This window comes from Natrix helvetica (genome assembly GCF_964273705.1).
Source record: "Natrix helvetica genome assembly, chromosome: 5".
Lineage (NCBI taxonomy): Eukaryota > Metazoa > Chordata > Lepidosauria > Squamata > Natricidae > Natrix > Natrix helvetica.
In genome coordinates this window covers 4,698,838-4,723,791 of record NC_138551.1, presented here as the reverse complement: position 1 = coordinate 4,723,791, position 24,954 = coordinate 4,698,838, and the positions used below count along the sequence as shown (strand labels likewise).

Here is a 24,954-nt window from a genome sequence, read left to right as displayed (position 1 = left end):
AAGGCCAGGCGCCCAACCGTGAAAACTTGAAGACTTGTGGACACCAACTCCCAGAATTCCACAGCTAGTTATGGGGAATTCTGGGAGCTGAAGTCCATCGGTCTTCAACTCCAAGCACAGCCACCTGAGGGATTCTGGGAGCTGAAGTCCCACAGGAAGAACCGCCTGGGAGATTTTGGGAGCTGAAATCCATCAGGCAGAGCCGCCTGGAGGATTCTGGGAGCTGAAGTCCACAGGCCTTCAATTTGCCAAGGTTGGGCACACCTGATTTCATGGATATCTTCATTAAATTGAAGACTTATCCCTTAAATCAAGGTTTTAATGCAAATGGTGCCATTGGCATCAATTACATAATTGCAATTGTAAATTGATGCAGATCGCAAGAATGGAGATTTCACAGCCACTTGCCTTTAATGGACATTCCTTCCCCCAAATAAAGTAAATTGTGATTCTCTGCTATTTATCCCATTATTGCTGGGAAAAAGCCAGTTTCACAGGGGGAATTTTTACAGTTTGGCGGATGTGAACAAAACCGCACAGCTGTTTTACCCACGATTTAATCCCCTAGTCTTAGATTTATTTATTTCTTCTAACGTATGGCCAGCCAAGCTGACTTGAGGTCCCTCAACTTACAACCAGAATTGAGCCTGGAATTGCAGTCATAAGTCATTATGGTTATAATTCGAGGAATCACATGAACAGATTCAAAATTGCAACTGTTTATTAATGACACTGTTCTCGTTGAGCAAATCCATTAGACTTTCCTTCCCCCTGACCCTGAAACTGAAAATAAACACCCCTGGTGCCCCAGGTCATCACACCACCCCTGCACTAAACCCACCCTATACAATACAATAATACAATAGTAGAGTTGGAAGGGACCTTGGAGGTCTTCTAGTCCAACCCCTGCCTAGGCAGGAAACCCTATACCATTTCAGACAGATGGCTATCCAACATCTTCTTAAAGACTTCCAGTGTTGGGGCATTCACAACTTCTGGAGGCAACTTCTGTTCCACTGATTCATTGTTCTAACTGTAAGGAAATTTCTACTCAGTTCTAAGTTGCTTCTTTCCTTGATTAGTTTCCACCCATTGCTTCTTGTTCTACCCTCAGAGGCCTTGGAAAATAGTTTGACTCCCTCTTCTTTGTGGCAACCCCTGAGATATTGGAACAATGCTATCATGTCTCACCTAGTCCTTCTTTTCATTAAACTAGACATACCCAGTTCCTGCAACCGTTCTTTGTATGTTTTAGCCTCCAGTTCCCTAATCCTCTTTGTTGCTCTTCTCTGCACTCTTTCTAGAGTCTCCACATCTTTTCTACATCGTGGCGACCAGAACTGAAAGCAGTATTCCAAGTGTGGCCTTTCCAAAGCATTATAAAGTGGTATTAACCCTTCACGTGATCTTGATTCTCTCCCTCTGTTGATGCAGCCTAGAACTGTGTTGGCTTTTTTGGCAGCTGCTGCACACGGCTCGCTCATATTTGAATGGTTGTCCACTAGAACTCCAAGATCCCTTTCACAGTTACTACTATTGAGCACGGTACCACCTATACTGTACCTGTGCATTTCGTTTTTGTTGCCTAAATGTAGAACCTTACTCTTTTCACCATTGAATTTCATTTTATTAGATAGTGCCCAATGTTCAAGCTTGTCAAGATCCTTCTGTATCTTTAGCCTATCTTCTGGAGTGTTGGCTATTCCTGCCAGCTTGGTGTCATCTGCATATTTGATGAGTTCCCCATTTATTCCCTCATCCAAATCATTGATGAAGATGTTGAAGAGTACTGGGCCTAAAACAGAGCCTTGGGGTACTCCACTGCATACTTCCCTCCATGTAGATGCAGTTCCATTGAGGACTACACGTTGAGTGCGGTTGGTCAGCCAGTTACGAATCCATCTGGTGGTGATGCTGTCCAACCCACATTCTTCTACTTTATCTAGTAGTAGGTTATGGTCTACCTTATCAAATGCCTTACTGAAGTCCAAGTAAACTATATCGACGCCATTCCTCTGGTCCACTAATTTTGTCACATTCCTCTACCATGTTCCTTCCACTCCAGGATCCTTCACAACTACATGCTGTGGCGCATTGCGGTGGTGCTGAGCGAACATCTCTCCACCCCGTTCCGGGACGCCATCCACGAGTTTGCCAAGGAGATGGAGGGGGCCGAGAAGCCGATGGAGCTAGCCAAAACTTGCTTGAGTCAAGCCAACAAGCACTTCGGAATGGCTTTGGGGGCCCTTTTTGTGGAAGAATATTTCTCCTCCACCAGCAAGGCCAAAGTAAGAGCCTACGGTAGAGGAAGGGTTGCGAGAACCCAGATTTGATCACCTGTGGGTACACCATCCCCAATAGGCCCAATCCAGAATCTTCCGGACAGCCAGGCCTCAGATCCTCATAACTGTTCAAATTTAACAACAGCACTGAAAAAAGTGACGTGGGACTTCACAACCGTTGCAGCATCCCCATGGTCACCTGGTCAAAAATCAGACGCTTGGCAACTGACTCATGTTTATGACGATTGCTGCGTCCCGGGGTCATGCGATTCCCTTTTCCGACCTTCTGACAAGCAAAGTCAGTGGGGAAGCCAGATTCATGGAATTTGCAGCAATGGGAGACACCTGAGGGAAGGAAATTTAGACTTGGAGATTTTGGCGCGCGCCTTTCAGTTCTGGCTTTGCATTATTGCAATTCACTTGACCTTTAGTAAACTATACTTTTTTCAACCGATGGAGTTTAGGATGGTTCTTTCTGATAGATGCTTACCTCTTATTGCAGCATCCAGAACCCGGAGAAACGGGCTGTGATGCCTAGTGAGTATGGCTAATGGTCTTTCTTTCTTCTCCCCTTCTCTTTATTGGATGGGATTCTCCAATCACGTTTCGGGAACAGGTGCAACAGTTAGTGGAAGATATCAAGCACATCCTGGACCGGCGACTCGAAGAACTGGAATGGATGGATGAAGAAACCCAGAGAGCAGCCCGAGCGAAGGTAGGGAGCCCGGGAGGGGATCATGGGAATGGAACTACTCAGCCCGAGAAACTGCACTTTCCTAATTAAGAGCACACAATGGCAAATGGTCAGGTTGCATCCAGCTCATTCCTGGGCAAGGCTGGCTTGTTTGCTGGGGAATTCTGGGAGTTGAAGTCCATATTTCTTAAGATTGCCAAGGATGAGAAACATGGCCTTAAGATGTTCTTCGTCACCCCAGCAAATGGGCACCTTTTTGAATACATCACTGGAAACCTCTATTCTATTCCCTATCTGTTCTATTCTTATTCTGTTCTGTTCTTATTCTGTTCTGTTCTTATTCTGTTCTGTTCTTATTCTGTTCTGTTCTTATTCTGTTCTGTTCTATTCTGTTCTATTCTTATTCTGTTCAGTTCTTATTCTGTTCTATTCTTATTCTGTTCTATTCTTATTCTGTTCTGTTCTTATTCTGTTCTGTTCTGTTCTATTCTGTTCTATTCTTATTCTGTTCTGTTCTTATTCTGTTCTATTCTTATTCTGTTCTGTTCTTATTCTGTTCTGTTCTTATTCTGTTCTGTTCTATTCTGTTCTATTCTTATTCTGTTCTGTTCTTATTCTGTTCTGTTCTTATTCTGTTCTGTTCTTATTCTGTTCTGTTCTTATTCTGTTCTGTTCTTATTCTGTTCTGTTCTACTCTGTTCTATTCTATTCTGTTTTATTTTCTGTCCTGCTCTATTCTGTTCTGTTCTTTTCTGTTCTATTTAATTTTCTGTTCTGTTCTATTTTATTTTATTTTCTGTTCTATTCTGTTCTATTCTGTTTATTTATTTTATTTTATTATTTATTTTATTTATTTATATTATTTTATTTATTTTATTTATTTTATTTATTTTATTTATTTTATTTATTTTATTTATTTTATTATTTATTTTATTTATTTTATTTATTTTATTTATTTTATTTATTTTATTTATTTTATTTATTTTATTTATTTTATTTATTTTATTTATTTTATTTATATTTTTTATTTTTTATATTTTTATTTTTATATTTTTTATTTTATTTATTTTATTTATTTTATTTATTTTATTTATTTTATTTATTTTATTATTTATTTTATTTATTTTATTTATTTTATTATTTATTTTATTTATTTTATTTATTTTATTTATTTATTTTTATTTTTATTTTACTTTATTTATTTTTTATTTATTTATATTTTTTTAATTTTATGTTCCATCCCATTCCCCCCCCCCCCAAAAAAAAAAAAAAAACCCAGGTTCATCCTTACACATCCAAAAGCACACAATGGTTGAGCTTGTGCTTGTCAACTTTCTTTGAATTTTAAACTCCTGTTCAAAAAATCCCGGTTGCATCAGGAGAGCCTGGTGGGGGCCGTCACCAACCCCCCAGCTGAGACCTCCGTTGGGCCACAGTGGGCACCAGGTTGCCAACCTCTCATCCCGATACTCAAGATGCCAGCTGGGTGTTTGAAACCCGTTTCCTTTGCAGTTAAATCACATGATGGTGATGATCGGTTATCCGGATTTCCTTCTCAACCCCGGAGCAGTGGACAAGGAATATGAGGCAAGTATCAGAGAATCAGAGATCAAATTTCCCCTCAGGGTAAACTTTCTATCAAAGGAGTCGCCTCGAGAGGTGAAATAATAAGCCCATCGTTTGTAGTCTACGTCTCAGAATCTAAGCTTGATGCATTCAGGAGTTGGCAATACGGAATCCCACCTAGCCAACACAAGAAAGCTGCCCCAAATTCAAGTAAAAAATTTAAAAATAGACAAAATTGGGAAGGCTTCAAGAAATATTCAGGAACTTTGTGTGATGTCGGGGGATCCCTTGGGGATAACAAAATAACAGAATAATAGAGTTGGAAGGTGGGGCGCGGTGGCTCAGGGGCTAAGATGCTGAGCTTGTTGATCGGAAAGGTCGTCAGTTTGGCGGTTCGAATCCCTAGCACCACATAACGGAGTAAGCTTGGCAGGACTTGAACTCAAGTCTCCTGCTTTCTAGCCTGGTGCCTTGATCCCAAACATCCACATTCAGGCATAGTTTACCTCAGTCTTGGTTCATTTTTGCCTCTCCCTTAGCTAAGATACTGAGCTTGTCGATCAGCCGGGTTACTCCCTTACCAACGGCAGTGATTCACTGAACAACGGAGGCAAGGAATGCCGTAGAATGGGAGCAAAATTCACTTTGCAAACGTCTCGTTTCACAATATAAATTTCAGCTGTATTATGGTTGTAAGTCGAGGCCTATCTGTAACACCTTTTTAAGTTGTATACCTTGTAAGCGGTTGGTAATGTGTAGATAGTTAGAGGCAATCTTGATTCCTGAATGCTTGCAGAGGGGAGGAGTGTCCTTGCTATGTTTTGGTTGTGGCCAGCCAGCAGCCAGCGGAGCTGGTGGCAGATTCGTACAGTGGGGAGGTTGGGGAGGAAGATGGGCCAGTCCTGGAGTCTGGGGAAGGCTCTGATGAAGGTTCTGTGTCGGAGGCAGAGAGGGGGTCAGAGCCGTATGCCAGTTATCAGCTGCTTTCAGAGTCAGACATCAGTGAGGCAGAAGAACAGCTGGAGCCTGTTCCCAGTGTGCGCATGCGCAGGGCTGCCAGGAGGAAGGAACAGCTAAGGAACAAGGATCAACTCGGGAGTAAAGGCACAGGTGGACCATGAATGGCCCCTCCCAGAGGGATTAAAGAGGAGCAAAAGGGGAGTGGAGTTTGCAGGAGACCATTAGTTCGCTTAATTAGTGTGAAGATTTGTTCGTGACTCTCAGAGACTCCTTGCCAAGTATTTTCTTGTACAGAGTTGTGTTTAGAAGATATGGGCCTGGCAGTTCTCCAAGCCTGATAAGGTCTGTGGTTGCAAATTCACCCTTGAAAGACTGTTTGCTGAGACTTTGCTGAATGTGAATGAGGGGAATTCACATTAGCTTAATAAAAAGGGGTTTCGTCAGGACAAGGACTCTGCTTTGGGATTTTTGTGAAGCCTAGGTCAGAACAGTTTCACACAACTTACATCTTCTGAATACTGCAGTTTTCCAGGGTGAGCCCTAAGAAGACTACCTCGTAGTAGTCAAGTCCTGGTAGGTTTCTTCCACCTACACTCAAAGCGGGACTCCTGTCCATCCTGGATCTCAGGTTCTTCCTTAAATCTTTTGCCCTAAGACAAAGTGTGTCTTCTGCAGTTCGAAGTCCACCAGAAAACCTACTTCAAGAACATCCTCCACAGCATCAGGTTCAACATCAAGCTGTCGGTGAAGAAGATCCGTCAGGAAGTGGACAAGTCAGCGTAGGTGGTGCTCCTTTGTGTAGAACTTCTTGGGTGGATCTGCTGGGCGCAGAGAGGGGACTGAAGAGGTCTCGTTTTCTCCTCCGGGGAGGCTTTGAGGACACCCTAGAGAGAGGGATCTTTCTCCATGCTCCCGTCAGTGGTGGGATTCAGCCAGTTCGGGCCGGTTCAGGCGAACCAGTTGTTAAATTGCTGGCTGGCCATGCCCAATCCAGGAGTCCCCCTGCGGCCTGTTTTTGCTCCCAGGAGACTGCAGAGGCGCCTACTAGGCCCAAAATGGGGTTTAGGGGGGATACAGCACATACTTCCTGTGGCTTGTTTTGGCTCCCAGGAGGCTGCCTGGAGGCCTACTAGGCCCAAAATGGGGCACGGGTGTGTGTGTGTGCAGTGCGGCCCCCAGTGGCTCATTTTTGCTCCCAGGGGGTGCAGGAGGCCGAGTGCTGACTGTCACACTCCCCGGCCACGCCCACCATGGCCACGCCCACCCAGACAGTCATTAAGGCAGAGAACCAGTTGTTAAATTATTTGAATCCCACCACTGGTGCTCCTCCATGGTGCAGAGTTGGGACCTTTGAGCGTCTGATCTAATGAGAGATCCTCCATGTTTTTTGAACTTGGTGGTCCCAAAGGTGCTTTTTGCAAAATAGCGACTGGACTTCTCTGTTGTTGTTGTTGTTGTTGTTTTCCTTTGAGGGTTTATACTCCTTGCAAACAAGATTCAGCCGTCCTTCTGCATTTGAAAGGCAAATGCTGCTCTGTCTTCCTTCTGGACAGAGAGGACCGCTGGTTTGAAAGAAGTGTTCAAGAGGTCATCTATAACTCTCAGCAGAGGGGGAGGAATGGAACCTCATCTATCTCCAGTTTACAACACGGTCCTTTCAGCAGTTCCAAGAAGGCTCCACACCCATTTACGCCACTCAGGTGACCCTGAGGACACAGATAAATGTCCAAGTGGCCTCAAGGACTCTCTAAAGGATGCAAATGACCAGCTGTCTGCAAGGAGTGTCAATCCTTCCATTCCTCACCATCCAATCAGAGCTGAAGAAGCTTCTTGGAGGAGAAGCGAAACGTCTTCAAACAAAAAACAGAAAGTCCAGTTGCTTCCTGAAAAAAAAACATCTTTGGGATAACCGTGACCTGGATGCCTGAGAATCTCTACAGACTTTTAGCAATGCAATTTGGGATGAAGACCCTTGGAACGGGGTGGGAGTAAGAATGGATTTCCAGAGGAAACAAAATTGCAGACTGCAGGAAGCATTTGCACCACTCGGGGGACTCTAAACCTCCAAGCAGCCTCAACGACCCTCTAAAAAGGATGCAAATGACCAGTTGCCTGCAAGGAGTGTCAATCCTTCCCTTCCCCACCATCCAGTCAGAGCTGGAGAAGCTTCTTGGAGGAGAAGCAAAACTTCTTCAAAAGAAAAAAAACCAGAAAGTCCAGTTGCCTCTTGGTAAAAAAAGCACCTTTGGGATTTTCTGGGGGATGTAATCTTGACTTATCTGCCAGACCCCAGCGCAGGGTTGACCCTTGCCATAACCACAACAAGTGTCAGTCCCAGGAGTTGTGACTGTCCCCTCCAATGCACCAGTTTCGGATCCAAGCCTTCACTCCTGTTGCCAATAATCATGTTTTCTATCCACAGGTGGCTGTTACCTCCTCAGGCACTGAATGCTTATTACCTTCCTAACAAGAACCAGATGGGTACGCTGAAGTTTGCCCTGTTTCTTAACTGTGTATGTTGTACAGCAGGGGGGTCTAACTCAATTTCATTGAGGGACGCATCAGGGTTGCGTTTGACCTCGGGGAGGGGAGGGCATTGTGGCCATGGCCAGCTCAATGTCATACATGTTGGGGGCACCTGCCGTGGCCAAGTGCTAAGGCAGGACTTCCCTCAGACCCTCCCTCAGTCTCATTATAATCTTCCTTCTTTCCTTCCTTCCTTTTCTTTTTCCTTCCCTCTTCATTCTCCTTTCTTCTTCCTTCCTTCCTTTTCTTCTTTTTCCTTCCTTCTTCTCCTTTCTCCTTCCTTTCTTCCTCTTCTTTTTCCTTTCCTCTTCATTCTCCTTTCTTCTTCCTTCCTTCCTTTTCTTCTTTTTCCTTCCCTCTTCTCCTTTCTCCTCCCTTTCTTCCTCTTCTTTTTCCTTTCATCTTCATTCTCCTTTCTTCTTCCTTCCTTCCTTTTCTTCTTTTTCCTTCCTTCTTCTCCTTTCTCCTTCCTTTCTTCCTCTTCTTTTTCCTTTCCTCTTCATTCTCCTTTCTTCTTCCTTCCTTCCTTTTCTTCTTTTTCCTTCCCTCTTCTCCTTTCTCCTTCCTTTCTTCCTCTTCTTTTTCCTTTCATCTTCATTCTCCTTTCTTCTTCCTTCCTTCCTTTTCTTCTTTTTCCTTCCTTCTTCTCCTTTCTCCTTCATTTCTTCCTCTTCTTTTTCCTTTCCTCTTCATTCTCCTTTCTTCTTCCTTCCTTCCTTTTCTTCTTTTTCCTTCCCTCTTCTCCTTTCTCCTCCCTTTCTTCCTCTTCTTTTTCCTTTCCTCTTCATTCTCCTTTCTTCTTCCTTCCCATCTCTCCTTTTTCTTCATCTTCCCCTTTTCCCTTTCTCCTTCTCTCTCCCTTCTTGCATGCTCAAATGCAAAAGGGGAAATGTTTCTCCTTTTGTTTTCTTTTCAGTGGGTTTTGCCAGCCTTCTGCCAGCAAAAACGGAGCTTTGGGGGTGGGGTGGGGGGTGTTGCTGGCAGGGGCACCACAGGCCAGAACTAAGCATCCCTGTTATACAGCTAGTCCTCAACCTACGACCACAATGGAGCCCAAATTTTCCACTGATAAAACGAGACGGAGGTTAAGTGACTTTTGTCTCATTTTATGGCCTTCCTTGCCACCGTGGTTCAGCGAACTGCTGCCGTTGTTAAGTTAGTCACAGGGTTGTTAAGTGAATATGTCTTCCCCATTTACTTTGCTTGTCCAAAGGTCGCAAAAGGGGATCGTATAACCCGAGGACGCCGCAACAGTCATAAATACAAGACAGTTGCCAAGGGGTTTGAATTTTGATCACGTCACTGTGGAAATGCTGCAATGGTCGTAAGTGTGAAAAACGGTCATAAGTCCCCCTTTTTCCGGGGACTTATTGTTTGTAACTTCAAACAATCACTAAACGGACGGTTGTAGGCCAACCAATTAGCAACCGTTAAAGTGGAACTGGAAACAATGACATCATCATTTTTTGCTCTTGGTCATTATATCAAAATTAGAATACCACTTTATAATGCCTTGGTAAGGCCACACCTGGAATACGGCATTCAGTTTTGGTCACCACGATGTAGAAAAGATGTGGAGACTCTAGAAAGAGTGCAGAGAAGAGCAAGAAAGAGGATTAGGGGACTGGAGACTAAAACATATGAAGAACGGTTGCAGGAACTGGGGATGTCTAGTTTAATGAAAAGAAGGACCAGGGGAGACATGATAGCAGTCTTCCAATATCTCAGGGGTTGCCACAAAGAAGAGGGAGTCAAACTATTCTCCAAGGCACCTGAGGGTAGAACAAGAAGCAATGGGTGGAAACTAATCAAGGAGAGAAGCAACTTAGAACTGAGGAGAAACTTCCTGACAGTGAGAACAATTAACCAGTGGAACAGAAATTGCCTCCAGAAGTTGTGAATGCCCCAACACTGGAAGTCTTTAAGAAGATGTTGGATAGCCATTTGTCTGAAACGGTATAGGGTTTCCTGCCTAGGCAGGGGGTTGGACTAGAAGACCTCCAAGGTCCCTTCCAACTCTGCTATTGTATTATTGTATTATAGAACGCTTGGCCACTGGCATGTACTTATGACGGTTGTAGTGTCCCAGGTCCCCTTTTGCGGCCTTCGGACAAGCAAAGTGAATGGGGTGGGGGTGGGGAATCAGTTTCACTTAACAACCACAGCCATTCACTTAACAACAGCGGCAAGAAAAGTTGTAAAATGGGGCAAAACTCACTTAACAACTGTCTTGCTTAGCAGTGGAAATTTTGGACGCAGCTGTGGTCGTACGATGAGGGCTCCCTGTATAGAGTTTTGCTGCATGTCTCAGTTTGGAAAACTTTAGAGAAGACGCTTTAAGTGTCTCTCCGCTAACCTGTGCTTTATTTCTTCAGTGTTCCCAGCTGGAATTCTTCAACCTACACTCTATGATCCTGAATTCCCACAGTAAGTGCTATTTTTCCTTACCCAGGAAGTAAAAGGAGAAAAAAAGAACTAGAGTAACAGCTAATTTGGCTGAGCTAAATTGTTCTGACTATACGGTGTGGGCCTGATTCCTTGCCAAGAATTTCCAAACGAAATGTTTTTGTGAAGTATCTAAGAATATTTTTCAACTTTAAGATCTGGAAGATGGGTGGACTTCAACTCCCAGAATTCCCCAGCCAGCAGAACTGACTGGGGAATTCTGGGAGTTGAAGTCCACAAGTCTTAAAGTGGCCAAGGTGGAGAAACACCTGGATGGATGGACTTTAGGTTGACGTCAAGGTGGAGAAACATCTGGATGAACTTAAGGTTGACGCCAAGGTGGAGAAACACCTGGATGGATGGACTTCAGGTTGACGTCAAGGTGGAGAAACATCTGGATGGAGGGCCTTCAACTTCCAGAATTCCCCAGCTCAGCAGAACTGACTGGGGAATTCTGGGAGTTGAAGTCCACCCATCTTAAAGTAGCCAAGGTTGAGAAACACCTGGATGGATGGACTTCAGGTTGATGTCAAGGGGGAGAACATCTGGATGGAGGAACATCAGGTTGACGGCAAGGTGGACAAACCCCTGGATGGATGGACTTGAACTTCCACAGAAAAGCTGTGCTGGCTGGGGGATTCTGGGAGTTGAAGTCCACCCATCTTCCAGTTGCCAAAGTTGAAAAACATTGATCTAGGATCATGTCCTATCTCCCAAACAAGCTTTAATGCTGTAAGGTCTCCTGTCTTGAGCAAGGGGTTGGACTAGTAGACCTCCAAGGTCCCTTCCCACCCGGTGACTCTATGCTTCTATGATCTTTTCCACTTTTCTCCAATTTCTGAAGTTTTGCTGCACATCCTCATTCTCTTTTAAAGGCCCCATAATCCCTTGTGGGGTGGAGTCTGGGCAACTGAGTGTTTTTTGGCCGGATGCCCTTCCTGTCGCCAGGGCGGAGTTGTTTTTCAGCAGATATATTCACATTGTGCCCAGAGAGGGAAATATCCACCTCTACCTAGGAATGAACTCACAGCCTCCTGATTGACGGAGAGCTCCTTCTCTAGGCCAAACACACCACTCTGAAGGTTTACTACACTTCCGCACAGCAAAATCAGTGTTCCAACGCGCACAACTTTTGATCTCAATCTCTTAAACTACAGGGATTCCCGGTTTAGTACCGACTTTGTCTCCAAACCATCGCGGTTACAAGAGTGATGAAAAAATAGCTTGGCTTCATGTAGCAAATTGCAACAGGGAATGTCCTACTGCAATTGGAGGCCTGTTTCCCTATTCCACAATATTCCACATTTGCAAGAGTTCGGGTCAACGGATTGTCGCCTTCACCGGTTACCAACTCACCACGTCTCTCTCACCCCTACAGGTCTTTGAATTATGGGGGGATCGGTACAATTATCGGGCACGAGCTGACCCACGGCTACGACGACTGGGGTGAGCCTTCCTCTTTATTTCTCAGCTCCACGGAAGGGAAGCCACGGATCCGGGGAAGGAGAGTTGGGAGGCTGTGTGTCAGAGCGAAATAAAGAACGGTTGCAGGAACTGGGTATGTCTAGTTTAATGAAAAGAAGGACCAGGGGAGACATGATAGCAGTCTTCCAATATTTCAGGGGTTGCCACAAAGAAGAGGGAGTCAAGCTATTCTCCAAGGCACCTGAGGGTAGAACTAGAAGCAATGGGTGGAAACTAATCAAGGAGAGAAGCAACTTAGAACTAAGGAGAAATTTCCTGACAGTTAGAACAATTAATTAGTGGAACAGAAATTGCCTCCAGAAGTTATAAATGCTCCAACACTGGAAGTCTTTGAGAAGATGTTGGATAGCCATTTGTCTGGAACGGTATAGGGTTTCCTGCCTAGGCAAGGGGTTGGACTAGAAGACCTCCAAGGTCCCTTCCAACTCTACTATTGTATTATTGTATTAACTAATCAAGGAGAGAAGCAACTTAGAACTAAGGAGAAATTTCCTGGCAGTGAAAACAATTAATCAGTGGAACTACTTGCCACCAGAAGTTGTGAATACTCCAACACTAGAGGTTTTTAAGAAGAGATTGGACAACCATTTGTCTGAAATGGTATAGGGCATGGCCTATGGGACGGATCCAGCCCATGGGGTGCTTAGACCTGACTGCTCTGGAAACAGCGAAGAACTGGCCCGCGGTACCTCTGCCAGCAAAAACAGAGCTCAAGAGAGGCACGTGTAGCCCGCCCGGGCTCCGTTTTGAGCCTCCTGCAGCCCTCTGCCAACAAAAATGGAGCTTGGGGAGGCCACACACAGCCTGCCCAGCAGTGGTGAAATTCACATTTTTTTACTCCTGTTTCTGTGGGCGTGGCTTGGTGAGCGTGGCAGGGGAAGGTTTCTCCAAAATCCCCCATTCCCTCCTGATCAGCTGGGATTTGGGAGGCAGAGAATAGATGGGGGCGGGGCCAGCCAGAGGGGGTATTTGCCGGCTCTCCGCACTACTCAAAATTTCCACTACCGGTTCTCCAGAACTGGTCAGAACCTGATGAATTTCACCCCTGCCACCCAGGCTCTGTTTTCAGCCACGAAAGCCTCCTGCAGCCCTCTGCCAGCGAAAACGGAGCCGCACTGGCAGAGGGCTGCAGGAGGCCATCGCGACCAAAAATGGAGCCTCGATGAGTGACATTGAGCTGGCCAAGCCCACCCCAGCCCCCTAAGATTAAACATAACCCCGATGCGGCCCTCCGTGAAATCGAGTTTGACACCCCTGGTACAGGGTTCCTGCCTGAGCAGGGGGTTGGACTAGAAGACCTCCAGGATCCCTTCCAAATCTTGTTATTCTGTTCTATAAAATGTGGCAGCCCATCCTTTTAAGCATCCCAGCAAAGGAAATGGGACAACTCACTAGCAGCCTGGTAGGCATGACTGGGTGGGCGTGGCCAGCTCAATGAGCAGCATTAAGTGCAGGCTGCTGGGTGGGCGTGGCCAGGTAGAAGCAAACATGGCTGTGGCCGAGTGGCCATAGAACAAGTCGCCCTGGGCAACCAGATGTGGCTATCCCCCTCTGCACCTGGCCCTCCAGCTGCAGCTGACCCACAGCAAGCGTTCATCCTTGGTTGGACCTCTGCTGGTGCCCTTCTGCCACCAATGGACCCACGGACCTCCCCGGAGAGATTCCCAGAGTGTCTCCCCGATCCCGCTGCCTGCCACCGCAGTCGCCGTCCCCCAGTGCCTCCACAGAGGGGAATGGGACAACTCACGACAGCCAACTCGTGAGGAAGAAGAAAGCGAGAGAGAGAGAAACAGAGAGAGAGGGAAGGAAGGAAGAGGAATGGAGGGAGGGAGGGAAGAAAGAAAAAGAGATCGAGAAAGGGAAGGAAGGAATGGAGGAAGAGAGGGAGGGAGAAGAAAGGAAAGGAAGGAAGAGAGAGAAGGAAGGAAGAAGAAAGAAAAAGAGAGGAATAAATACAGAGAGAGAGGGAAGGAAGGAAGGAATAGAGGGAGGGAGAAGAAAGGAAAGAAAGAGAGAGAGAAAGAGAAGGAAGAAAGGAATGGAGGGAGGGAGAAGAAAGGAAAAGAAGGAAGAGAGGGAAGGAAGGATGGAAGAAGAGAGAAAGAAATACAGAGAGAGGGAAGGAAGGAAGGGGAAGGGGGAAGAGAGAGGGAGGGAAGGGAGAGAGAGAGAGAAAAAAAAAGAAAGAAGGAAGGAAGGAAGGAAAGAGGGAGGGAGAAGAAAGGAAAGAAAAAGAGAGAGAAAGAAGGAAGGAAGAAAGGAATGGAGGGAGGGAGAAGAAAGGAAAGGAAGGAAGAGGGGGAAGGAAGGAAGAAGAGAGAAAGAAATACAGAGAGAGAGGGAAGGAAGGGAGGGGAAGGGAGGAAGAGAGGGAGGGAAGGGAGAGAGAGAGAGAGAAAGAAAAGAAAGAAAGAAAGAAAGAAAGAAAGAGAATTTTTTTTGCAGGAGGCAAATCATGTTGTAATCAGAAACGAGAAGCCTGGTAGCCTCTATTCCAAAACAGAAGCTTTTTTTTTTGGGGGGGGGGGGTGTTGCGCACACGCAAAAGCCAGGCCACAGCCAGGGGTGCTGCCATTTACCCCAAGCGCTTGTCTTTGCAGGCGGGCAGTACGACCGGTACGGCAACCTGATGCACTGGTGGACTGAGGCCTCCTACAGCAAGTTCCGCCAGAAGGCCCAGTGCATCGTGAATCTCTACGACAACTTCACCGTCTACAACCAGAGGGTGAGTGAGCCCGGATGCCCCACCGTTTGCACAGGGGGGTGTGTGTGTCTTCTTCTTTCCCCTCCCCTGAATTTGCAATCTCAAAAGGCAGGTAGTCCTCGACGTACGACCACAATTCGGCCCCCAAAATGTATGCGGTCAAGTGAGAGAGTTGTTAAGTGAGCTTTGTCCCATTTTACGACTTTTCTTGCCGCAGTTGCTAAGTGAATCCCTGACAATTGTTAGGTAGGGAACGAGGTTGTTAAGTGAACCTGGCTTCCTGGCTGACTTTGCTTGTCAGAAGGCCCCGGGGCACTATGACCGTCATAAATATGAATCAATGGGCAAGCGTCCAAATTTTGATCGATGTGACCGCGGGGAATGCGCCAACGGTTGTAACCGTGAAAAACAGACCTAAGTCACTTTTTTCAGTGCTGTTGTAACTTTCAACCGTCACTAAATGAACTGTCGTAAGTCAAGAACTACCTGTGTTAACAGGCCATCTTAGGGGAATCTGGAAAATAACCAACTTAAGCATTTCCCAGGATGTAAAATTGATAATTTTTCCCCCTCCGCCTCTCTTCTCCTCTTCTTTCTGCAGGTAAATGGGAAACACACCCTGGGAGAAAACATTGCAGACATGGGGGGACTGAAACTGGCCTACTACGTGAGTGTATTTATTTTATTTATTTAGTACATGGCTGTCGTCACCCGTCTCTTAGATAGGACTGGGCAGCTAACAATTAAAATAAAACCAGAATTAAAAAACACAAGCACACACAATTCAACTGATAATGAAAAGCGTAATTCTCCAAAACTCCTCTGGAAGGAAAGAACTACAAATAAAGGACAATATTTGTAGCTCAAGGTTATTAACAGATTGACAGAGTTGGAAGGGACCTTGTGGGTCATCTAGTCCAACCCCCTGCCCAAGCAAAAGATCCAACACCATTTCTGAGAGATGGCAGTCCAGTCTCTTCTTGAAAGACTCCAGGGATGGAGCTCCCACAATTTCCGAAGGCAACTTCTGTTCCATTGAATATAGAATAACAGAGTTGGAAGGGATCTTGGAGATCATCTAGTCTGACCCCCTGCCTAAGCAGGAGACCCCACACCATTTCTGATACATGAGCAGTCCAGTCTCTTCTTGAAAGTCTCAAGGGATGAAGCTCCCCCAACTTCCGAAGGCAACTTCTGTTCCATGGGTTGATTGTTCTCCCTGTAGAAAATTCATCCTTATTTCCAGGTTGAATCGCTCCTTGGTCGGTTCCCATCCATTGTTCCTTGTCTGGCCTTCAGTTGGGTTGACATGTGGGATCCTTGGTGCACTCTGAACTTGGTGGTTTTCTTGCAGACATTTCATGGCCCAAACTAGGAAACATCATGAGGGTTTGAAGGGGGCAGAAGGAGGAGGAGAACTGTGGGGTCCTTGGTGCTCTTTGAGTTTGGTGGTTTTCTTGTAGACGTTTCATGACCTAACTAGGTAACATCATCAGTATTGGGAGGTAACATCATGAGTGCTAGAAGGGAGTGAGGTTTGCAGCGATGAGGAGGGGGAGGGGGAGAGGAGGGAGAGGGGAGGGAGAGGGGAAGGAGGAGAGGAGGAGGACTGTGGGGTCCTTGGTGCTCTCTGAACTTGGTTGTCTTCTTGCAGACATTTCATTACCCAAATATGTAACATCATCAGTGTGAGGACGAGGAGGAGGTCTGGGGGCTCCTTGGTGCTCATTGAGCTTGGTTGTTTTCTTGCAGACATTTCATTACCCAACTAGGTAACGTCATCAGTGCTAGTGAGTGTGAGGTTTCCTCCTGTTTATCTACAGTAGCTTGCCTTGCCAACCGTTCCTGAGATGCGGTTTTTCACCTTGGCAGTCCTTGATTTAGGGTATTGTTTTCTGCTTGACTGTTTGTCTGGTACCAATCCCTGCTTATCTAGGTATATCAGTAGGAGAGAATACTTACTATAGCACCGGGTGGAACGGTGGGCTCTTCGGGTGCCCTGATGATGAAACATCTGGGAGAAAAGAACCGAGCTCGGAGAGCCCCAAGGAGCCCCCCCCCACCTCCCCCCCCCGCTTACCGAGCAATGTCCAGCCAGCCCAACATCTGGAAAAGTCGACCCTCAAGTAGTGATGGGCACAGCATTATGATCCAAGTTCTGCCATGTACCCAGATCTGGGTACCCAGGGGCACCAAGGTCTTCCTCCCACCCTGAAACGAACTGGGTCCAACTTGCTGGATGTGGGTTTTTTCCCTTGCAGGCATACCAGAAATGGGTGCGGGAACACGGCCCCGAAAACCCCCTGCTGTGGCTGAAATACACCCATGAGCAGCTCTTCTTCATCGCCTTCGCTCAGGTAACGTCCCTCTGCAGGTGTTCCCGAGAGCATGACGGAAACTCCTGGTCCCGACAAAAACCCCTTTTATTAATTGACTGTGAATTCTGCTCCTTCACACCCAGCAAAGTCTTTCCAGGGAGGATTTACAGTCACAGACCTCATCTGGCTTGGAGAGCTGCCAGGCCGATATCTGCAGAATTTAGCAAGGAGCCTCGGAGAGTCAGGAACCAATGAAGTGAACTAATGGTCTCCTGCAAACTCCACTCCCCTGTTGCTCCTCTTTTATTCCCTCTGGGAGGGGCCATTCATCCTCCACCTGTGGCTTTACTCCCAAGTCGCCCCCTGTTCTTTAGCTGTTTCCTTTGTCTGGCAGCTCTGCGCATGCGCACACTGGGAACAGGCTCCAGCTGTTCTTCTGCCCCACTGATGTCTGACTCCGAAGGCAGCTGAGAACTGGCATATGGCCCTGGCCCCCTTTCTGCCTCCGACACAGAGCCCTCATCAGAGCCTCCCCCAGACTCCAGGACTGGCTCATCTTCCTCCCCAACCTCCTCATTCTCTGACTCGCTGGCAGGCCACAACAGCAAGGAGCTGGAGAGAATTCAGCGCAATGAGACCCCGGTGGGCAGATCACAGGGAGTCCTTGACTTACAATGATTCATTTAGTGACTGTTGGAAGTTACAATGGCACTGAAAACCAGTGACTTAGAATAGTCTTTCATGCTTACGGGCATTACTGCATCCCATTGTCATGTGATCAAAATTCAGCTGCTTGGCAACTGGCTCATATTTATAACGGTCGGGAGTGTCCCGGGGTGTGTGTGTCACGCAATCCCCTTTTGCGACCTTCTGACAAGCAAAGTCAATGGGAAAGCCAGTTTTGCTTAATGACCAAATGAGCTACTTAAGAACTGCTGTGTTTCACTTAATGACTGTGGCAAGAAAGGCCATAAAATGGGGCACTTAACCAATGTCTTGTTTAGCAACAGAAATTTTGGGCTCAATTGTGGTCATAATTTGAGGACTACCTGTATTAATAATTATTAATATTAATAATGTTAGTAATATATACATTAGCGTTAGCATTATTTATGATGGCTCCAGGGCTCAAACACTTTTGTGATCTTCTGACAATGGGGAATCCAGATTCACTTCCCAACTGCGTCACTAATTTGACAGATTCACTTAACAAATGTGACAAGGAACGTCGTAAACTGAGGCGAAACTCACTTCACAAATCTCTCACTTAGCCATATAAACGTCAGGCCCAATTGTGGCCATAAGACAAGGACTAACTCTATAGGTAGTCCTGGAGTTACAGCCATTTGTTTAGTTTAAAGTTAGGATGTCCCTGAAAGAAAGTGAGTTCCAGTCAGTCCTCGCACTTACAACCTATCTCTAACAAGTATATCCAGCAGGGAGCTGAATAGTTGTCTGTCATGCCTATTCGTCTCCACCCCCTGCCTTTTATCCCCAGAGCTAGGGTGGGGATTTGCTAGCAGCGATGGCTTTTTCTTCCCAAGGACCGGCCCATAGATTTCCACTGCTCTCCTCTCCTCTGCCTTCTGCAAATCCGTGCATCAGGCACTGGACCCAGATGTTCCTCCTCTTCCTGATCAGCCACCTCCAGACCTGGGGGCTGTTGACTCTCCATCTGAGGGCTGACGGACTCCCCCCTTCTCTCTCTCTCTCTCTCTGCCAGCTCCATTCCCTCTTCCCCCTTGGAGCTCTCAGGTTGCCCTGATGCTGACCCCTGACTCCCACGCCTCCTCCTCTGAGTCGGCTGCTTGAGGGGCCAGCAACCGACAGACCACAACACCCTGAATTTCCTTCCTGACTCATCATTTTGGTGATCCTCCCCCCCCCCCATTGCCACCAGGTCTGATGTGGGTCTAAATATAAATATATGTTCAGTCTACACTGACTTGGACCACCAACTCGCTGTTGTGGGTGCTGAAATAGTTTTTGTCTTTGGCACCCTCTGAGCTTGGCTGTTTCCTTGCAGACGTTTCATTACCGAACTAGGCAACATCATCAGTGCTAGTAGGGAATGACGGGGTCTACCTTTTAATAGGCTCTTTGTAAGCTGCTCCGAGACGCAAGACCCATGTCAAAATGTCTCCCTTCTTCCCTGCAGAACTGGTGCATTAAACGGCGCTCACAGTCCATCTATCTCCAGGTGCTGACCGACAAACACGCCCCCGAACATTACAGGTACCAGCATCCAAGGGACCCTCCAATTGGGGTCAGAGAGGGGGAAGATATTATACACAGAGGGCTGGCTTTCCCCACTAACAGCCTCTGGCTGGGGAATTCTGGGAGTTGAAGTCCACACAGTTGAAAGCTGCCGAAAGCTGAGAATCTCTGGCTTAGGATTTGGGAGGAAGCCACATAAGGTGTCCAAAAATACTTTTTGGATGAATCGTTTTATTATTGTTTTTATTTTATTTTATTTTATATTTATTTCATTTCATATTATTTTATTTCATTATTTTATATTTTATATTATTTAATTTCATTTATTACTTTATTTTATTTTATTATTATATTTTATTTCATTATTTTTATTTCATTTTATTATTTTATTTTATTATTATATTATATTTTATTATTATATTTCATTTTATTATTTCATTTTATTATTTTTTGTTTTATTTTATTTTATTATTTTATTTTATTATTTTATTTTATTTTATTTTATTTTATTATTTTTATTAGTTGATAACCCAGCATTGCTCGGATATTTATTTATAGGGAGAAAATGTCTGGACCAAATGTAATTTGTAATGTTGATTTTCCCCCTTACCAGAGGGAGCCCCCTTGTGGAGGACTGTGAAGCCATTACCATGGCAATTCCACTGGGCTGTACAGTAGAAGCCATTTTACGGCAGTACAGTAGAAGCCATTTGAAGGCTCAACAGGCTGTATCTTAACAGAACACACATCCCAGGGAGTGTTAGGGGCGTCTTACCCTCACAGTATTTGTTTCCAGAGAGTAAGTCATCTGTGTACCAGGTTTGCTTGAAATTGCTCAAGGCGTTCCAGAGTTATGCTGGTACACACACACATGCACTCATGCACACACACACGTTTTTATATATATAGAAGATTATATTATTTTATATTGTTTTATATTTTATATTGTTTTATATTTTATATTGTTTTAGATTTTATATTGTTTTAGATTTTATATTGTTTTAGATTTTATATTGTTTTAGATTTTATATTGTTTTAGATTTTATATTGTTTTAGATTTTATGTTATTTTTTTAATTATAATTTTATAAATAACTGAGGCTGGTGAACATGCTTAATAGTCCTTCCTCCTATTTTCCTCATTATAACAACCCTCTAAGGCGGGCTGGGCTGAGAGACAATGATTGGCCCAAAGTCAACCAGCTGGCTTTCATGTCTAAGGCAGGACTAGAACTCCCAATCTCCTGGTGATTCAGTAATTCACCCAAAGTCACCTAGTTGGCTTTTAATGCCTAAGGGAGGACTAGAACTTTCAATCTCCTGGTGATTGACCGAAAGTCACCAGCTGGTGTTCATGCCTTCACCGGGACTGGAACTCACAGTCGCCCAGTTTCTAACCTGATGCCTTCCACACTAGACCAAGCAGACTCTCGGTGCACAAACAATTCCCATTGTGAATCGAAAAGGGTGCTGCCCCCCTCCTGATTTGGGGGCTCCTATGGACTAACCTCCAAGGTCCCTTTCAACTGTATTTATTCTGTATTCTATGTCGGTTGATCTCTGCAATCCTCAATTTTTTCCCTCCTCTCTTCTCTTCCCCCTTGCAGGGTGCTGGGCAGCGTCTCCCAGTTTGAGGAATTCGGACGGGTCTTCCACTGTCCCAAGGACTCCCCCATGAACCCCACACACAAGTGCTCAGTCTGGTGAAGCCCCCACCTGCCCTGTCCCTGCCTGCACCCAGTCCGGATCAACACACCTCTTGGCATCGCCCTGGTGCATGGCACCGGAATAGCAGAGGGAGAAAGGAGAGAAGAACTCTTAAAATTCCTAGAGTGGTCCGGGCTCTGGGGATATGCCCACGCCTGTCAACAGGGGCCCCAAGCACCCCAAAATCTTTGGGCCTTGACAGCATACTGTATTTTTCGGAGTATAAGATGCTCTGAAGTATAAGATGCACCTAGCTTTTGGGGAGGAAAACAAGAAAACAAAATCTGCCTCTGCCTCCCAGCAATTTGCCTCCTTGCAGCAAACAGAAAACAGCATGTCTCAGTTTCAGTTTCAGTTTAGCCTGATTAGAAGAAGGGAAAAAAATCTGCCTCTGCCTCCCAGCGGGGATTGGAATGGGCGGAAAATGGGATGCGCGGAAGCCGAAAACTGGGCACGGGAAATGGCAATGGGCAATGGCAATCCCTGCAGCCTGAAACAGCTGATGGTCAGGAGGCCGATCCAATCGACAATCAGCTGCTTGTGCTAATCAGGCTGTGCTGAAGCTGAAACAGGATGTTTACTGTTTGCTGCAAGGAGGCAAATTTCTGGAAGACAGAGGCCAAAGGGTGCGATGGGCAGAGCTACACTCGGTGTATAAGACGCACCCAAATTTTCACCCTCTTTTAGGGGGGGAAATGTGTTTTATACTCCGAAAAATACGGTAAATAGGTAACACAAGCCTAACACACCTCCTGCAATCTCTTTCCATCGGTACAATCACACAGGACACAAAAGGAAGACCGCTTCCGGAGGGACGTTTTCCCGTTGTTTGTTTTGGACCGTGCCAAAGCTTTCCTGGTTTGCTTCCAGACCCCAATTTTTTTGGGGGGTGGCAAGGGGGTTGCTAGTCTAGTTTATTATGCTAACACAGCTTAAGTTCCAAAGCTAGAGGTAGTCCTCAATGTACAACCGTTCGTTCAGTGACAGTTCAAAATCACAACGGCACTGCAAAAAGTGAGTTACAACTAGTAGTACAACCGTCTCCCTATCACCATGATCCCAGCCGGCTTCCAACAAGCGGAGTGAATGGCTTCACTTTAATGATGGTCCGATTCACTTAAACGATGGCAGCGATTTGCTTAAAGGTTCAGGACAAAGGGTCATGACATCGGGCACCGCTCGCTTCGCAACTGCCTTGCTTAGCCACGGAATTCCCGGTCCCAATTGCGGTCGTAAGTTGAGCACTACCTATATAGCTGATGCGGCGTGTAACTTTTTTCGCTGGCCTCGATATGATTGCGCTTTGTACTTTAATTTTTTTGCTTTTAAAAAAATTCAAACGAACCAGCACAATGGCGTGTTATAATTAGTCCATTTTGCTGTCAGTTGTTACACACACACACACACACACACACACACACACACACACACACACACACATATATATATATATATATATATATATATATATATATATATATATATATATATAATATGTTGTAGATTTTCATGGGTACAGATATGCAGGTTTTGGTGTATATGGGAAAAGACCTGAATACACCAAAACCTGCATATATATATGACACAATACATACATACATACATACATACATACATACATACATACATACATGTATTTGTGTTACAACCCCTGGTATGCCCAAATATGGGAGGGAGCTCACTATTCCCCCTTTCTGTCCTTCGGCTCATTACAGAAGACCATCCAGGCAGAAAACCATATTTTTATTTTTAATGTTGCAAATCCCAGTAAGGGTATGGCTAGCTGATGAAAGCTAAATAGCTTGAAATAGATCTATACTAGTCTCCCTTTATTATTTATTATATATATATATAATTTTTTTAGCTTTTTTCCCTGCACGCTCTCAAATGATCCTAGGATGAAGGACTGGATTTTTATTCACAAGTATTGTAGAACTGGAATTTTCGTGAGCAGCTGATGGTCCCTCAAATTTGCACCCCAGATTAGAATTGGGGGTTCAGTCTGCCACACACACCCCTTCCCCTCTCCACATCTGGTCATTTCTTCCTTTTGTGCCCAAAAAACATGGAGAGAGAGTACGATGAACAGAGAAGCACAACTCATCCTATATTGCTCCGAGAAGATCTGTATTAACCACACAAGCACACTTTCTCTGTTGTGTGGAAAGGCCTGGAGGATTTTTGTGTTGCGAAGGTGGCTAGATTGCTTTAACACAATCGTGGCCTGATGCCAGCTTGTCTGATCAGTTCTCAGCACCGAACAAAGCTTCCAGAATGAGTCCCAATAAAATGGCCCCCAATTCAGAATAATAGAATAAGCGGAGTTGGAAGGGACCTTGGAGGTCTTCTAGTCCAACCCAACTCAGGCAGGACACTATCATTTCAGACAAATGGTTGTTCAATCTCTTCTTTAAAACCTCCAGTGTTGTAACATTCACAACTTCTGGAGGCAAGTAGTTCCACTGGTTAATTGTTCTCCCTGTCAGGAAATTTCTCCTTAATTCCAGGTTGCTTCTCTCCTGGATTAGTTTCCATCTGTTGCTTCTTGTCCTTTAGGTGCTTTTGAGAATAGGTGGACACCCCACCCCCCTCTTCTTGGGGGCAGACCCTTAGATGTTGGAGGTGAAAAACTGCCTGAAGACCAAATGGATAAAGACACCTCAGACCAGTGTTTCTCAAACTTGGTGACTTTAAGTCCTGTGGACTTCAACTCCCAGAATTCCCCAGCCAGCTATGCTATGCTGGCTGGGGGATTCTGGGAGTTGAAGTCCACAGGACTTAAAGTCACCAAGTTTGAGAAACACTGCCTCAGACCAAGGGGCAAAATTCCCTGTTAAGGGAATTTGTAAAGCTTTTTTTTAAAGCTTACGGGGGCTTAAGAGGCATCCAGACTATCTAGCTGAAATATTGGGAATGTACACGGGGGGCTCAAATGTGGTTTGATGGGAAGCCCATGTTGGTTTATTTCCCCCCAATCTGACGGTTGGCATCAGAAGTCCTAGAAGTCATAAGCGCCCAGGAACTGTGGGAATTGTAGTCTCCAACCCATCCCTTAGGCGCAGGCGTTCGAGAAGGCAGGCCCAAATTCATGCTCAGCCAGACAGCTGCACATTCTCCCTCTCTCCTTACCTCTCTTTCTCCCTCCCTCCCTCTCTCTTCCTCTCTCCTGCCCGCCTCTCCCTCCCTCTCTTCGCTTCCTCGCTCCCTCTATCCACCTTCTCTCCCTCCCTTCCCTTTCTTCCTCTCCCTCCCTCTCCCTCTCTCCGTCCCTCTCTCTCCCTCTCACCTCTCTTCCTCTATCGTCCCTCTTTCCTTTCTTCCTCTCTCCTCCCTCTCTCTTCCTCTCTCTCTCCACCCTCACCCCTCTCTCCCTCCCTCTCTCCCACTTCCTCTCTCTTCTCCACCCTCTCTCTCTGTTCCTCTCTCTCCACCCTCCCTCCCTCTTCCCTTTCTTCCTCACTCCCTCTATCCATCCCCTCTCCCTCCCTTCCCTTTCTCCTTCCCTCCCTCTCCGATCCTTCTCCCTCCCTTTCTCCCTCCCTCTCCCCTCTCTTCATCTCTCCCTCTATCCACTCTCCCTTCCCTTTCTCCCTCCCTCCCTCTCCCTTTCTCCCTCCCTCCCTCTTCCTCTCTCCTCTCTTTGTCTCTCCCTCTATCCACCCTCTTCCCTTTCTTCCTCTCTCCTCCCTCTTTCTTCTTCTCTCCATCCCTCTTTCTTTCTTTCTCCACCCTCTCTTCCTCTCTCTCTCCACCCTCTCTTCCCTTTCTTCCTCTCTCCTCCCTCTTTCTCCCTCTCTCTGCTCCTCTCTCCCTTTCTCTCTCTTTCTCTCTCTCTTGTCTCCATCCTCTCCATCCCTTACCCCTCTCTCTCCCTCTTTCTCTTTCTCTCTCCAGTGAGTGGAGCTGCCCGGCGGCTTGGCCATAGGAGTCCTTTGTACAGAAATGTCGCTTTGTATTTTTATCTGCTGCTGATGACATCCAAATAAAGAAATAAAATAAAAGCCCAAAGCCGTTTTTTTTGTTTTGTTTTTTTGTGCCTGGGCAACAGAAG

At 45.8% G+C, this 24,954-nt stretch overlaps 1 protein-coding gene across 1 annotated transcript in view; it reads left to right on the top strand.

The window, feature by feature from the left end:
• The window catches only part of ECEL1 (endothelin converting enzyme like 1), a gene marked incomplete at its 5' end in the record, with an annotated part of 63,848 nt that extends 41,659 nt beyond the window's left edge, over positions 1–22,189 (top strand). The window contains 12 exons of the mRNA XM_081956148.1: positions 2,066–2,288; positions 2,899–2,997; positions 4,489–4,563; positions 6,178–6,281; positions 7,925–7,983; positions 10,404–10,455; positions 11,852–11,919; positions 14,559–14,683; positions 15,264–15,329; positions 16,924–17,019; positions 19,139–19,215; positions 20,804–22,189. Of these exons, the coding sequence (XP_081812274.1) occupies positions 2,066–2,288; positions 2,899–2,997; positions 4,489–4,563; positions 6,178–6,281; positions 7,925–7,983; positions 10,404–10,455; positions 11,852–11,919; positions 14,559–14,683; positions 15,264–15,329; positions 16,924–17,019; positions 19,139–19,215; positions 20,804–20,903 (1,144 nt within the window). The 3' untranslated portion in view covers positions 20,904–22,189. The remainder of the gene's footprint in view (positions 1–2,065; positions 2,289–2,898; positions 2,998–4,488; positions 4,564–6,177; positions 6,282–7,924; positions 7,984–10,403; positions 10,456–11,851; positions 11,920–14,558; positions 14,684–15,263; positions 15,330–16,923; positions 17,020–19,138; positions 19,216–20,803) is intronic.
• Positions 22,190–24,954: the final 2,765 nt, after the last annotated feature.